The sequence below is a fragment of the Strigops habroptila genome, chromosome 12, assembly GCF_004027225.2.
Source record: "Strigops habroptila isolate Jane chromosome 12, bStrHab1.2.pri, whole genome shotgun sequence".
Lineage (NCBI taxonomy): Eukaryota > Metazoa > Chordata > Aves > Psittaciformes > Psittacidae > Strigops > Strigops habroptila.
This window is the reverse complement of record NC_044288.2, coordinates 2,069,121-2,084,744: the sequence shown is the minus strand read 5'-3', so window position 1 is coordinate 2,084,744 and position 15,624 is coordinate 2,069,121. Positions and strand designations below refer to the sequence as shown.

The window sequence follows — 15,624 nt, the reverse complement described above, 5'->3', positions numbered from 1 at the left end:
GAGTTCATCTTTACTGTATGTTAAGTTGTGTGTACACTATATATGTTTATATTGTTGTCTGTAGTCTGGTTCTTTTCTAGTTAAAGAACAGAAAACATTAAATAAATACTAATCTCACAGTAAACATACTTTTCCCCCCCCTTTTTTCCATGGAAAATGAGTATTTTTCCATGTCTAATGGAATTCTGTTGGTCCAGGGTTAGGATTTGGGTTCCTGGTGAAGCTACTCAGAGGTGATGCTTGTGCTGCCTCTGCTAATGCCACATCAAACCTCCAATTCCCCCAGGCTCTGTGCTCTGTTGAAGGTGGGCTGCTGGGTGTGCTGGCAGAGGGAAGATTCCTCCCTGTGCTCAGTGCTTTGGGACAGGGCATCACCATTTCCTTTCCATTTGGAAAAGTGATCTGGTGACCTGGAGGCCAAACAAGCGTTTGTATTTGTGCCAGAACACAAGAAGGATGCGGCTTGGGATCTTCATGAAGAAGTGACATTTGGTTACCAAAACCCAGGGCAGACAATGCAGAATGTGTGTTAATAATTATGGTATCAGCACTAGGTCATTTTAATAAAGTGCCCAGAGAAGCTGTGGCTGCCCCATCCCTGGCAGTGTTCAAGGCCAGGTTGGACACAGGGGCTTGGAGCAACCTGCTCTAGTGGAAGGTGTCCCTGCCCATTGGACTGGCTGAGCTTTAAGGTCCCTTCAGCCCAAACCAGGCTGGGATTCTGTGATTTTTTCCTGGCTTGGACCCTCTCGCTCTGCAGACATTGGTACAAAGCTGCACCAGACTTTTATCCTTTCTCTTTTCCCTCCCTGACCCACTGCAGGTTCCCATTACGTTCTGCAATGAGTGTGCACTATCAATGGCAAGAGCTGTGAGGAGCTGGGGGCTGGGGTTGTGCTGCGTTACCCTCAGCAGGGAATGACAAGGACAAAGATGCTAATGGTCTTTGGAATCACTTCTGCTGATACATTCTTGAGCCTCTGATGTAAAAGCAAGATAAACGACAGGAAATTTGCAGGCGATGCCAAGCAGAGGATGAGCATGGACCTGTGATGTGCCATGGCTGGAGGAGGCGGCTCAGGTGTAGGTACCCCCCATGGAAGTGGCTTCAGTTGATAATTAACACCGTTGCCCAGTGGACTGCAAAGATCCATGTGAAATACTGTGTAAATTTCAACTGCTTTCGTGATCAAGGATGATTCATCCAGCTGGTCAGGTACAGAGCGGGGTCTTGTGTGAGAACAGGTCTCAGAGAAGGTTTTAAAGTGTGTTTAAAAGGAGGCAGAATCTCCAAACCCACAGCTTTAGATGGTTTAAGAAAGGATGTTTATTAAAACGGCAGGAATTGGGCTGGTGAAAAACATTGTTCAGAGAAATGGATACAAACTGAATGTGAATAATTGTATATGATACAGTGGCAGAATGTTTCTAGCAGGGGAAAGAGTCTTTAGATGTCTTTTGCTACAGTGGGGAAAGGAACAATTGTTTCAAGATCTAGCGACTTGAGTTCATGGAAGGGAAGGCTGAAAAGGACACAAAAGATAAGGGAGAGGCAGAATGGCTCCCATGGGAAAACAAGTATTTGTGAGAAATAACTGGGGTGTCAAGAGCACTAAAAGGAAAAGACCTTGAGGGTAAGAAGAGGAAGGAGAAAGAAACCAAACTTCGACTGAGGGAAGGTGAGAAGCTCAGGTACTGGGTTTGTCCAGATCACAGATGTGCACATGGAAAAACCGATGTTGCATCTCTTTTAGAGGAGGCTGCAAAGGGAAAAAGAGAGGATTTGGGTCACCAAGGCCCCTGCTACCTGTGAAGGTGTGAGCAGGGAGCGCTGGGGGCATCGCCTCCCTCCCGGGCGGCGAGTGGGTGCGGGGCGACGCGAGCGGCCCCGGCGGCGGGCGGGCGGGCGGAGGCAGCCGCTGGGCTGCGCCGGCAATCGGTGCGTTGCCCCTTTAACTGTGTCCCCGGCCCTCGGGCGTCTCTGTCCAACGCCCACGTCAGCAAATACCTTTTGTTTCTCTCCCGTTCGGGCTCTCGGGGCTGCGGGACCGGCGCGTCGCCTCCAGCCACCGCCAGCCCCGACGCGGGGCCGGGGACCCCGCACCCACCGCCCGCTCCCCTCGGCTCAGCGGCAGCCGCCCGCAGGACCCGCCCGGTGAGTGGCGGCTCCAGCACGCCGGTAAGGCCGGGCCGGGCGTTGGGATTTGGGGGCGGAATCGGCCCCGGAGCGAGCCCCGCTGCGAGGGCGGCTCCGGGCTCCGCGGGCTGCGGGGTCCGTGCGCGGCGGCCCCGCGGAGCCGATCGTGGCTCGGGCTGCGCGACGTCCTCCGCGGGCGCCATTTGCAGCCCCGGGCGCGGCTGGAAGGAACCGGGCGCGGCAACAAAGGGCTGCGCGGGAGCGGGCGGCGGGGGCGCGGCGGGAGGGGCGCCGGCAGCGCGGGGAGGCTGCGGGCAGCCGGGGCGGGCACGGCTCGGGACACGCCGGGCGCCCGGCACCGAGCGGCGGCGGCAGCAGCAGCTTGGCGGGGAGCTCCAGTGGAGCGGCAGCCGGGGCTCCGGTACCGCGGGCAGCTCCGGGCTGCACGCCCAACCCAGCCGAGCCCTGCCCCGCTCCGCTCGGAGGGCAGCGCACATCCGCTCGCAGCACCGGCGGTCGCGGGCGCTGCGGTGCCCGCGGCAGGAGGGGCCCCGCGCAGTCACCAGGCGCCTCCGCGCTTCGGCGGGCGGGTCCGGCGGCGCCGGGCGGCCCGGGCAGCCGAGGGCTGAGCGGCCAATGCGGCCGGGCGGGCGGGTGAGTGACGGCGGCCTCCGCCAATGCCGGGCGAGCCCGGGCCGGGAGGGCTGCGCCCGCCGGGGAGCTGCTGCCGCCGGGTCCCGGTTCTGGTCCCTTTTGCCGGCGATGCGGTACCGGCGGTTCGCGGCGCGGACGCGGTCCCGGCCCGGGGGAGCTGCAGCGCTCCTCGTCTCCCCGAAGAGCGTGTGGCGGGCGCGGAGCCCAGCGGGCTGCACCCCCCGGCCCTGCAGCCTCGGAAGGAGACGCTGCCGGCTGCAGCACACGCGTCCCCGCCGCGCGGCGTGTGCCGAGCCGGCTGCTCTATCGCGGTTCTCTCCTGAGAACGTCTGGCTGTGCATGCTGTGATTAAAATAAATCACATTATTCATAAGGGTAACTGCAAAATCGGGCCTGACATCAGTGGCTGAGTTGCACAACGCTGAAGTCGAGAGTCTTAATGGTTTTCTTTATTTTTCAGAGCGACGCTTCGTTTCAGCTGCTCTGGAATGGAGATTTCTTCTCACCAGTTTCACCTCTTGCAGCAACTGAATGAGCAGCGCAGGCAGGACTTGTTCTGCGACTGCAATATCCTGGTGGAGGGGAAGGTCTTCAAAGCACATCGCAATGTGCTCTTTGCCAGCAGCGGCTATTTCAAGATGCTGCTCTCCCAGAGCTCGAAGGAGACGAGCCAGTCGACGACAGCCACATTCCAGGCGTTTTCTCCCGACACGTTCACAGTTATCCTGGACTTTGTGTATTCAGGGAAACTGTCTCTGACGGGTCAGAACGTCATTGAGGTCATGTCTGCTGCCAGCTACCTGCAGATGACCGACGTTATCAGCGTGTGTAAAACCTTCATCAAGTCCTCCCTGGACATCAGTGAGAAGGAGAAGGATCGTTACTTCAGTCTGTCAGATAAAGATGTCAATTCAAATGGTGTGGACCGATCCTGTTTGTACAGCTCAGGCTGGAGGGCAGAGAGCAGCCCCCCACACTCACACTTGAGCCCAGAGCAAGGGACGTGTATGATGAGCGGGAACGCATGGAGTGGTTTCAGCTACTACCCAACTACTCCGAGGAACACCCCACAGCAGCTGCCCAAACATGAGCAACGGCAGGACACCGGAAAGAAACCGCGGCACCCGGGGCCACAGCCGCCCTCCGACATCCTGCACTATAAGTCCAGCAAGCTGGAGGAGCGGGCAGCTGAGCCCGGCGGGCACAGTGCTCCGGCTGAGGAGCAAGTTCAGATTGAAGCAGAGGCTGAATCTCCTCACGTGGGCTACCAGTACGGGCAGGGCTCTGACGTGATGCCGAGGAGCCTGGCTGTGCCGCAGCCGGAGCATGAATCACCGCGTTCCTCCAGTAAGCTGAAGGCTTCAAAGGCAGAGGAGCAGTACACGAACATGCCCTCCATCCTGGGAGTCATGGGCAGCTGGGCTGAAGGTGAGTGACCACTAATGCTGCAGGGGCACGGTCACCTCTCAGCATCTGTCTGCAAGTAAATGTGCTTTACTGAGTGTACGGTATCCACAAAGCCAGCTGGTTGTCCAGGAATCTAAGTTTGGAAAGTTTAAGTCTTTATTTGTTATTAATTTTGACTTTTTGATGTAGCTGGTTTATTAAAGCTTTCAAAGTACATTAGTGGCTCCACAGCTTCATCTTATGAATTTAATTTGGGATCTTTGGGGATATTTTCCAGCTCATTGTAATAAAGCTAACAGCCCCCTCCTTTCACTCCTGTGTGACATACAGGAAAACACTCTCTGTGCTTGAAAAGACCTATGATAATATTTTCCTAATAAAATATTAGGAAATAAAAGTAATTTGCCATTCTGCTCTGTAAAATGCCTTTTCCTGAGTGTTACATGACTAGATGTGTGATCACAGAATCAGACTGGTTTGAGTTGGAAAGGACCTTAATGCTCATCCAGTTCCAATCCCCTGCCATGGGCAGGAACACCTCACACTAGACCATGTCACCCAAGGCTCTGTCCAACCTGGCCTTGAACACTGCCAGGGATGGAGCATTTATCACTTCTCTGGACAACCTGTACCAGGGCCTCACCACCCTCACAGGGAAGAACTTCTTCCTTATATCTAACCTGAACTTCCCCTGTTTAAGTTTAGACCCAATCCCCCTTGTCCTATCACTACAGTCCCTAATGAAGAGCCCCTCTCCAGCATCCTTGTAGCCCCCTTCAGCTATTAATCTACTTCTTTTTTCAAACCACCTCGTTTCCCAGCAGATGATCTGCCCAGGATGAGGTTCAAGTGCCCGTTCTGCACTCACGTGGTGAAGAGAAAAGCCGACCTGAAGCGGCACCTGCGGTGCCACACGGGGGAGCGGCCGTACCCCTGCGAGGCGTGTGGGAAGAGGTTCAGCCGACTGGATCACCTCAGCAGCCACTTCCGAACGGTACGTACCCCAGAACTGCAGCATTTGTTTAACGTGTAATTAACCACAGTGTGAGTGGATCTGGGTGATAGAGTGACTCCTGTAAAGAAGAGGTAATAGAGAATTTGGGTTTGCTGAAGTCAGTTTGAGGCATATTTTGTATGAAAGGGGATGAATTTGTTTGTTAACTGGTGCTTGCAAAGGTGCAGCGCTGAAGCGGGCAGTTACTGCCTCTCAAAATGAGTTAACGCTGCCATTTCACACTACTCCAACCCTACTTTTTGTCATCTTAACCCCCGCTTCTTTGTGGATACATTATCAAATCCATTCTGTTCCATTTTCCCAGATTCATCAGGCTTGCAAGCCCATCTGCAGGAAGTGTAAGCGCCACGTGACGGAGCTGACGGGACAAGTGGTCCAAGAGGGGACGAGGCGTTACAGACTCTGTAATGAGTGCTTGGCTGAAGCTGGCATAGACAGTATCCGCATTGACTTGGAGACGGAAGCACCCTTGGAATTTCCACCAGATGGAGACAAGGATTCCAGGTGGCACTATGGGGAAGATAACAGATCGGACGTGGAGATCGTGGAGGATGGGTCAACCGACTTGGTCATTCAGCAAGTTGATGACAGTGAGGATGAAGCAGACGAAAAGGAAGTAAAACCAAACATTAGGTAGCTGCAAGGCAGGAACTAAGAATTCCCTGTCAGAGGGAGAATGCACTGTCTTGACGATACACCCTCCACCAGCCTGTTGTTAACCATATGGAGACAGTGGTTTCTCCTGGGCAGGTCCGGACTTGCATGTATCTACGGACATGCCGTTGTGTCCGTTCTGAGTTCTGTGATCAGAAGACCCATATTTGCTTCACTAGAGGTGATCCATACTTAAATCAGATAATGGATGAAGAAGGGAACTGAAGTACAACATGGATTACTGTACAGGAGACAATGGGTCACTTCTCAAACCCTCTTTCAAGAGAGTGAGGTCTAAATACTTTAAAAAGTCACACATCACGAGATTGCCCACTCTTTACCAGAGATGGGGGGTTTCTATGTAACATCATCTGGTGATTCAATAAGTATAAATACCCCCGACACCAGAATATAAAGACAACCTCTCTTCAGTATTCAGAAATGAAGATAATCTTCCATGAAGTCTTCATATTATGATAAGGAGAAAAAAAAGGCAGCTAATTGAGAAAAAGCATATCAAAATGTTTTAGCACATTTGTCTGGAAAAGCACTTTCTTGTAACATTTCTTAGAGTCTGGAGAATCTTTAGCAGATGGTTCATTCAAGACCTATTTCTTTGCAAGAGAATAAACACATGAATGCTAGTCCTAGTCAGCACATCAGAGAGCAAGTGATCACAGATGAGGATCATTACTTGATGCCGGTAGATGTTTTATTCATTCTGAAAATTGGGAACTCAGACTGGGCTCTGTTTTAATAAGGACCAGTAAAATACTCTCTGGGTTTTAAACACCTCTCAGAAGTGCCAGACTGCCGTGGCTGGTAGCCCTGTGCTCGCAGCTTGCGGATGGCAGTGTCAGCCTCTCCATGCCACCATGAAGGAAACACTCCTTCAAGGTTACTTTAGCTGGTGTTTTCCCTTTGTCCCCTCTTTTATTTGCCAGTTCTGGTGGCAGAGCAATTTGTACAGTATATATACCATAGCACTAGACATGGAACCGAGGAGATCCATCCGAAAACAGTGACAACTCTTGTTTGTATTGACCTGTGCTCAGTTTAAACTGAGGAGTTTTAAGGCGGAATCATTATCAGTTTCTATATCCCCAGAGTCATTCACTCACCAGGAGAATGTACTTTAACCTTTCCCAGTCTGTACCATATGCCAATGAGAACGAGATGTACCAGGAGCTCTAGGCATCATATCTGTGTAATTTCACCTACAATTAGACTCCAAGAAATGCCTAAAGGTGAAGAAAGTTTACGTCTATAATGAAACGAGCCACTTGGGTTTGGTACTTAGGGAGTTTACGGTGTAGATGGGAGAGGAGCAGAACAATGCTCCTGGGTGCTGCTACTCTGTGTTTGCTTGGGCAGACCCGAGTATGAACACAGCCTTCACCCTACAACCATTGAACTCCATGGCTATAGGCTTAGAAAACTTTAATTCTTTTCCTTTATACAACTTTGTAAGCATGTTTGGCTGAAAGCCGGGATTGATTACAGGCAATCCCATATATACACTATATAATCTCTTTGCCAGGGACTGCTCAAAAGTCACTAGTTTATTTTTATTTGTGTAAAAACTGTATAGCTTTATCAGTATCATCCTTAGCAGAGAGCAGCGTTTTCATGCCAGGCTGCAGATGGCAGCTCGTGGGTCTCACACAGCAGCTCGAGTGCTTCCTGCTAAGCTCAGTGGAAGCATTGAGCATCCTTCCCTTGGAGGAGCAGCTGCTTCATCTGCTCCATGGAGATGAGAAGGGGTATTTTGATTGTTCCTACAGGAATTATCATCTGTTGGTTTAGATTTGGGATGGGGGGTGAAGCGGGGGACTTGGAAATCTTTCTGGTGGCCCATATGAAAGCGTCTTTTCCAAACGAGGCTTACACTTGTCTTGATTTTCTGCTCCACTTGGGTCAGGAGTCCACAGAATGGACTGGATGGGACACCAGCGCGGTGATTCCTTGGAGCTAATTATTCCCCAAATACATATTAATAAATGGCTGAGAAACATTCCTGAGCAACTAAATCAAATGTAGAACAAGGAAATATATGAGAGAATGCGGAATGACTTTTAGCAAATTTCAAGGGAGAATGCTTGCTGAAATCAAGTTTAATAGATCTTTCCATTTCCCTTTCCATGCAACACAATAAACTGAAGGTATCTGTACCTGCTGTCCCAAGGCGGGCTGGGATTAGTCTCTGTGTGTGTTTGGGGATGGATTAAGGGGAGGGGAAAAGAAGGTGTCACTGTAGGTGTGAAATCTGAGCTGCCAACTGCCAAGGTGAGGCTGCTCCTGAACAGTGGGAGCATTTTTAGGAGCAAAAGGATTTTGGGATCAATACTCGAGCTAATTGGGTACCATAAATCTAAGGATACTGAGGACCAAATGCTTCAGAAAATTATGTGAAGTGGCTATAAATGGGCAAATGGAACAATCTATCCATGTGAAGGCATTTACTTTTTAAATACGGGCAGATTAATCGTTGATTTGCCTGGTAAATAAGGGGGTTCCTGCTTTGATATGTTCTTGTTATTCTCAGTAGCATAACTAGATGGCTGTAGTCATTTTTAAAGTATCTTGCTAAGCTTGGAGTTTTGGCTCCAGACTGCCATTCCCACAGGTCAGTTGTGGTTTGTATTTTAAAGAGGTTACCAGTTTTACGTTTGTTGCCTTCATTTCAGTTGTTGTTCCCTTATTTTTGTATTGCAAGACAAGATAAATGTTAAGTGCCTTCTGTTTTTGACGTCCTTCATTTTACATAGCCAGTCATGTATTTTGCTTGTCCTTCTCTACGTGAAAGTAAATGCTCTCTGTTTTCTGCTCATCTTCTCACATCTGCTGTCTTCATCATGTTCCTGTGAGGCTCACACACCACTCCTTAGCAGAAGTAACGTTTTCTTGTTGTCGAGGAGGAAAGTAAAGATCCTCTAGGGTTGTTCCCACAGGATTTAATTTCCTTGGTAATAACTGATTTGAACGTGTTGCTTTTAGACCTTTGTCAGGTCTGAGGTAGGACACCTGATCTTATCTTTAAATGCTAGAGAAGGGTGGATAGAACTGCACGGGTTTTGATCACTCAGAGTCTGTTTCTATCCTGCCTCTGTAGAGCCAAATCACACTTGAGAGGTTTAAGTTGTAGCGCAGGGCTGGAGCAGCAGCCTCAGAGGCAGTGTCCATGACTTGGCTCCACAAAGCTGTGGCTGATGTGATCCTGGCACTGGCCTTCCTCCTGTGGGAGGTGGGATAGAGACACCCACAGCCACAGGTCTGATCCCTCTCCAATTGGTTTTGCTTTTCATTGTTTTTTCCTTGTACTTCTTTCACCTTCATTTTGCTTTGAATGCTCTTAAATACTACTTTGTAATACCTGTTTTGGTTCCTCACTGGTTTTCAATTCATCCTTCTCCTGTTATTTGTTTTTCCATTCCCTGTTTCATCTAACATTGGAGGGATGTCCGCTTCACATGACATTCCTCTTGGATACCTCAACTCCCTGCGCAATCCTGCTGTCTTTGTCCTTTTGTCCCCTCTCTCTGTCCTTTGTCACTGCAGGGTGGCCTCTTGGGGACATGGTGTAGCTGTGGACTTGGCAGTGCTGTGGTTAATGGTTGGACTTAATGATCTTAAAGGTCTTTTCCAACCTAGACAATTCCATGATTCTTCTTGCTTGACTTGTGTTTATTGTGTTCGCAAAACCAGAGTCCAGAGTGAAGACATAGATTCATGGTCCTCGGGTTAGTGTCTCACCTTTAACTGTCCTTATTTCCTGACAACTATCTTGCCATCCTTTCAAAGGCTGAACCACTGAATTCAAACCCATTTCTCTTTCCGCCTTTTCAGGTATTTCTTTTCAGGAATTTTACGTGCCACATAAACCTCTGGCTGTGCAGTGATGGTATAATTTGATAAGCTACTAAGAAAAGCTGATAATACCATTTAGTTAGATCTTTTCTATGCTGTTTAACTTAAAAGTACTCCCACAGTGGAGCTAGTGTAACCTTTCCTCATGTCTGACTCCTGAAGCACAGACGGGTCTTATTTGGTGCATCAAGACTTTTAAACACAGTAGCAACACAGAACAAATAACTTTGTAAGGAAAAACCTTGGAGCGACAGGAACAAGATTGCTGTATCTTGGCTTTGCTGTTGTGCTGAATGAAACCCTAGTGAGGTTCTCTACTGCACTCCGACCTGACACTTTCTACTGTGCAGGTGGGAACTGTTCTTTCTCTGTGTTCTGAGGAGGGGACTGACCTGCAGAGGTTCCTTCTCAAAATTATTCAAAGATCTCAAGGAGCAAGATGGGAAGTGTTTCATCTTTTAACAGGCACAAGATGGAAAGTGTCTTGTTGTCTAATGAGCATTCTGATTTGATTTTCTTTTTCCTTACAGAAGGAACAAAAAGGACAATCTGTCACTGCACTCACACTTGCAGTACTTTGCTTTAGGATTAGCTCAATTGTTTGAATATAGAACTTCCCGTTACAGAACTGCTGCTATATTGAATCATGTACCACATCCTACACGACACAAGGACAGAGGTTTTCCATTCAGGTCGTACCTTCCTGCCACATACATACATATTTGGACTGGCCTTTCTCAGCAACACCGCATTGTCCGCGGAAGGCAACAGCCTCCCGGGCGGCGAGTGGGTGCGGGGCGAGGCGAGCGGCCCCGGCGGCGGGCGGGCGGGCGGAGGCAGCCGCTGGGCTGCGCCGGCAATCGGTGCGTTGCCCCTTTAACTGTGTCCCCGGCCCTCGGGCGTCTCTGTCCAACGCCCACGTCAGCAAATACCTTTTGTTTCTCTCCCGTTCGGGCTCTCGGGGCTGCGGGACCGGCGCGTCGCCTCCAGCCACCGCCAGCCCCGACGCGGGGCCGGGGACCCCGCACCCACCGCCCGCTCCCCTCGGCTCAGCGGCAGCCGCCCGCAGGACCCGCCCGGTGAGTGGCGGTTGTGCTGTACACCGACAGGTCGGGCCGGGCGCCGGGCTGAAGGCGGCGAGTAGCGACCCCGCTGCGGGGGCGGCTCCGGGCTCCGCGGGCTGCGGGGTCCGTGCGCGGCGGCCCCGCGGAGCCGATCGTGGCTCGGGCTGCGCGACGTCCTCCGCGGGCGCCATTTGCAGCCCCGGGCGCGGCTGGAAGGAACCGGGCGCGGCAACAAAGGGCTGCGCGGGAGCGGGCGGCGGGGGCGCGGCGGGAGGGGCGCCGGCGGCGCGGGGAGGCTGCGGGCAGCCGGGGCGGGCGCGGCTCGGGACACGCCGGGCGCCTGGCACCGAGCGGCGGCGGCGGCAGCTTGGCGGGGAGCTCCGGCGGAGCGGCAGCCGGGGCTCCGGTACCGCGGGCGGCTCCGAGCTGCACGCTCAACCCAGCCCAGCCGAACCGAGCGGAGCCGAGCCCTGCCCCGCTCCGCTCGGCGGAGGGCAGCGCACATCCGCTCGCAGCACCGGCGGTCGCGGGCGCTGCGGTGCCCGCGGCAGGAGGGACCCCGCGCAGGCACCAGGCGCCTCCGCGCTTCGGCGGGCGGGTCCGGCGGCGCCGGGCGGCCCGGGCGGCCGAGGGCTGAGCGGCCAATGCGGCCGGGCGGGCGGGTGAGTGACGGCGGCCTCCGCCAATGCCGGGCGAGCCCGGGCCGGGAGGGCTGCGCCCGCCGGGGCGCCGCTGCTGCCGCGATGCGCTGTGGCAGAGGCTGCGCCCGCAGCAGCCGGTCCCGGCCCGGAGGCTCCGGTAGGCAGCCGTCTGCCAAAGCGGCTTTCCAGCGCTGGACATCGGTAACGCGTACGATATTCACGAGTTTAAACAGAGACCCATCTCTTTAATAACAACATTCAGCCCCGCTGGTTTAGGTTGTCACGGGTCCCCTTGCTTTTCCTCTAGAGCAAGCCTTTGGCTCCCCGCGGGCATGGAGATTTCCTCCCATCAGTTTCACCTCTTGGAGCAGCTGAACGAACAGCGGAAGCAGGACTTGTTCTGTGACTGTGATATCCTGGTGGAGGGGAAGGTCTTCAAAGCACATCGCAATGTGCTCTTTGCCAGCAGCGGCTATTTCAAGATGCTGCTCTCCCAGAGCTCGAAGGAGACGAGCCAGCCGACTGTAGCCACATTTGAGGTCTTCTCTCCAGAGACGTTTATGGTTATCCTGGATTTCGTGTACTCGGGCATATTGGCATTAACTGGTCAGAATGTGATCGAGGTCATGTCTGCTGCCAGCTATCTGCAGATGACGGATATTCTGAATGTCTGTAAGACATTCATTAAGTCCTCCCTGGACATTAATGAGAAGGAGAAGGATCGGTACCTCAGCCTTTCAGCCAAAAGCACGAACAACGACCCTGCCCGTCCCACCCTGTATCGCTCAAGGAGGAAAGCGAAGAGCAACCCTCGGCGCTCCTACTCCCTCCCGGATGAAAAGGCTGCTGCGGCGAATGAGAACTCCTGGAGCAGCTACAGCAGCTGCCTGTCCTCGCAGGTGATCCTGCAGCGGGCAGAAACGCAGCTCTCCAAGAGAGGCAGAAAGCCAGGCTCGGCGAGGAAGCGCCGCAAGCACCTCGGCCTGGCTCAGAGCCGTGACTTTGCGCAGTGTAAACCCACCAAGGCCGAGCGGGCTGGTGGCACTGGCAGCGCCTCGGACACCGGCCACATCTCCCGTGTGAGAGACGAGGTTGAATTTGATGCTGAGAATGATGTTGACCATGATTATGGGTATCGTGATGGATCGGACGCGGGGCCGAAGAGGTGGTCTGTTGCTCATCTGGAACAAGAGCTGTCAAGGACGCCCGAGTTCGTGGAGTTTAAGGCAGAGGAACTATACACTTCAATGCCCACGATTTTAGGAGTAATGAGTACTTGGAATGAAGGTAAAAAAATACAGTTTTGCAAAGTTTGTCTTTATTTGGAAGAATTCAGATGATCTTTTGAAGAGAATTTGTATGGCTGCATGAAAACCCAAACGATGCCTAGACTTGCAGATTGTTTTATCTCCTCAATTATAGCACCTGAGACTTTGGAGCCAGAGCAGGGCATGAGAATTGCAACCAAAGAGTTTGACCCAGGTGTTCCATGAAATGAAAGCAATGTGTGGCACATTACCCGGACACAGGTGGTGGTTAATGAAGCCTCACGAGCTGTAGCTGACCTGGGGACCTGAATTTCTCCTGTGAGATCCCCAACGCCTGCCAGTGATGGAGGCTTTCAGCCTAAATCCAGCGCCAGGCTGTCACAGGAGAGGGTCCTGTCCATGGCAGGATGCTGCGTTCCCTGACAGACCAAACCAGCTCCCACTTCACAGCCGATGGGCCACGCTACATAAAGCACCCGACTGACAGCATACGCCCAAAATAAATGTACCTGTATTTCGTTATAATTGTGTATTTTTAAGACTCTGTGCATCCTACTATATTAGAGGTTAGAATGTCCAAGCTGTGAATGGTTAGCTGATGGGAGAGTCGGATCTGATGACTACAGATAATAGCTGTGTAGTCATGATCATCTGTGTCTCTACAGAATACCCTGAGTAAGAAAGAAAACACTCTGAAATGGCCGTTTAACAAGCTCCATAAGAAATACTGGCTTTGGGGGATGATATTTGGGGATGTTTCCTATTTAGTGACAGACCAAAGGGAACATTAATCAGAGGCTCATAGAATTATTTGGGTTGGAAGGGAGCTTAAAGCTCATCCAGCTCCAACCCCCTGCTATGGGCAGGGACACCTTCCAACTAGAGCAGGTTGCTCCAAGCCCCTGTGTCCAACCTGGCCTTGAACACTGCCAGGGATGGGGCAGCCACAGCTTCTCTGGGCACCCTGTGCCAGCGCCTCAGCACCCTCACAGGGAAGAACTTCTGCCTCAGAGCTCAGCTCGGTCTCCCCTCTGGCAGGTTAAAGCCATTCCCCTTGTCCTGTCCCTACAGGCCCTTGTCCAAAGCCCCTCTCCAGGTTTCCTGAAGCCCCTTTAGGCACTGGAGCTGCTCTAAGGTCTCCCCTTAAGGAGCTTTGTCTTCTCCAGGCTGAACATGAATTACTTATTTAAGCTGAAAACCAACCAAATTACTACACAATGACTGACTCCGTGTTTCTCTGTCCCAGATGACCTACCTCGGATGCGGTTCAAATGCCCGTTCTGCACACACACAGTGAAACGCCGCGCGGACCTGAAGCGGCACCTTCGGTGTCACACGGGGGAGCGTCCGTACCCTTGTGACGTGTGTGGGAAGAGGTTCACCCGACTGGAACATTTACGGAACCACTTCCAAACGGTACGGCACCTCCATCGGCATCTGGTCTGGAAAACCCACAAGGTTTTGTTGCTACCGGCTGCTCAGCCATTTCCAGAACTAATCCCAGGAGAGCTGCACCTCAACTTTAACTATTTGTTGTTTAAATTGGCAAATTCCAGTTACAATTTAATTTTTTAAAAAAACCCGATTCGTTGAATTTTCTTTTTCTAAAAACAAAAGGTAAATTAAAAAAAAAAATACACTTTTTTTTGGCTAAACGCTGACGTTTTCCCCGATTTTAAATCTCTTTAGATACATCAAGCTGGCAAATTGATCTGCAGGAAATGCAAGCGTCACGTAACCGAACTAACGGGATGTGTGGTTCAGCAAGGAACAAGACGCTACAGACTGTGCCACAAGTGTCTGGCAGAAGCCAATTTTGACAGCATTCCCGAGGATTTGGACGCAGAACATTCCCCCATCTCCTCCACGGGAAACAAACGTCCCAAATGGGCTCTGGAGGAGGAACAGAAATCGGATGAAGGGACAGTGGAGGAGGAACCGTATAATTTGGTTGTTCGCCACGTTAATGACGATGTTCCAGGTGAGGTAGATGAAAAGGTGAAACCAAATCTTAGGTAGATCTATTTGTGTATTTGTTAGCGTTGTAGTCAAGATTAAATTACTCGTGTCCTACCAACTAATGCTGGGTTATTACTTTCATTAAAATGAAATATTGCTCCAGTTCTGTTACGAGGAGCAAAATACAGACTATAAATGAGTTGGTATGTACTTACAGACATGCAACAGTGAACTGCTAAATATCATCCAGAGAGTACTTATTGGTTTTTAGATTTCATCAGAGGCTTGCTCAGAGCAACTTTTGATAATGAAAGTGAACAGGGCATTCGGTGAACGTGCTGCCAGCTGAAACCTGTCACTGCCACGGCTGTGCAAGTGGAACCCGGCGAATTTAAGGTCTGTTTTATAGTAAGTACTTAAGAAATCTTAAGAAAAGAAGTGACTAACGTTTACTTCGTTAATTCTGACTGGTTTTCTAGCAAGTTCCAGTCACTGTATCTGAAAGCAGAGCACTTTACCGTACTCATCCTGTGATCCACAGGGCATCTCAGCGCTTGTGCGAAGTTAAAGTTTAACCACATCGATTTCCCGTTCTCGAGGGCTGGGCAGGAGGAACGGGCTCCCCGCCGCGCCCCCTCAGCCCCGCAGCCGCTGTGGAGAACAAAGCCGCCGCAACTCGACGCCTGATTGGCCAATCCCAGTCGCCTGACCCCGGGCCAGCCAATGAGGTGTCAAAGCCGGTGCTGAGGGGCGGTAGCCGCGCTGTGCCGGGCTGAGGGGAGCAGGCAGCGGCCGCCATGGCGCTGAGTGCAGCGGGCTGAGGGAACGCCTGGGCCGGTCGTTCCAAGCAGCGCCCGCAGGCGGGTGCAGCCCTTCCCCTTCCTCCCCAGCACCACTGTGTGTTACAGAGGGCATACGTGGAGAGTCCTAGGACTCCTCCTGAGGAGGGACCCCCTCA

General features: G+C 51.9%; 2 protein-coding genes across 6 annotated transcripts; both read left to right on the top strand.

Moving 5' to 3' along the window:
* The first annotated feature begins 882 nt into the window (after window positions 1–882).
* On the top strand, window positions 883–8,607 carry LOC115616091 (zinc finger and BTB domain-containing protein 8A-like). Of its 5 annotated transcripts, none has more exons than XM_030504929.1 (4): window positions 883–1,679; window positions 3,252–4,219; window positions 5,020–5,192; window positions 5,518–8,607. In XM_030504929.1, the coding sequence occupies exons 2-4, from the start codon at window positions 3,280–3,282 to the stop codon at window positions 5,848–5,850; spliced, it is 1,446 nt and encodes a 481-aa protein (XP_030360789.1). In that variant the 5' UTR covers window positions 883–1,679; window positions 3,252–3,279; the 3' UTR covers window positions 5,851–8,607. The 5 variants fall into 5 exon arrangements, with proteins under 5 accessions (XP_030360789.1, XP_030360790.1, XP_030360791.1 ...); XM_030504930.1 differs by lacking the exon at window positions 883–1,679 and adding an exon at window positions 1,898–2,155; XM_030504931.1 differs by lacking the exon at window positions 883–1,679 and adding an exon at window positions 1,898–2,179 and having other exon boundaries at window positions 5,023–5,192.
* A 1,962-nt stretch (window positions 8,608–10,569) lies between these two features.
* LOC115616087 (zinc finger and BTB domain-containing protein 8A-like) lies at window positions 10,570–14,851 on the top strand. The gene is made up of 4 exons (XM_030504918.1): window positions 10,570–10,813; window positions 11,747–12,726; window positions 13,954–14,123; window positions 14,397–14,851. Exons 2-4 carry the CDS (start codon window positions 11,772–11,774, stop codon window positions 14,724–14,726), a joined length of 1,455 nt encoding a protein of 484 aa, XP_030360778.1. The 5' UTR covers window positions 10,570–10,813; window positions 11,747–11,771; the 3' UTR covers window positions 14,727–14,851.
* The last annotated feature ends 773 nt before the right edge of the window (window positions 14,852–15,624 follow it).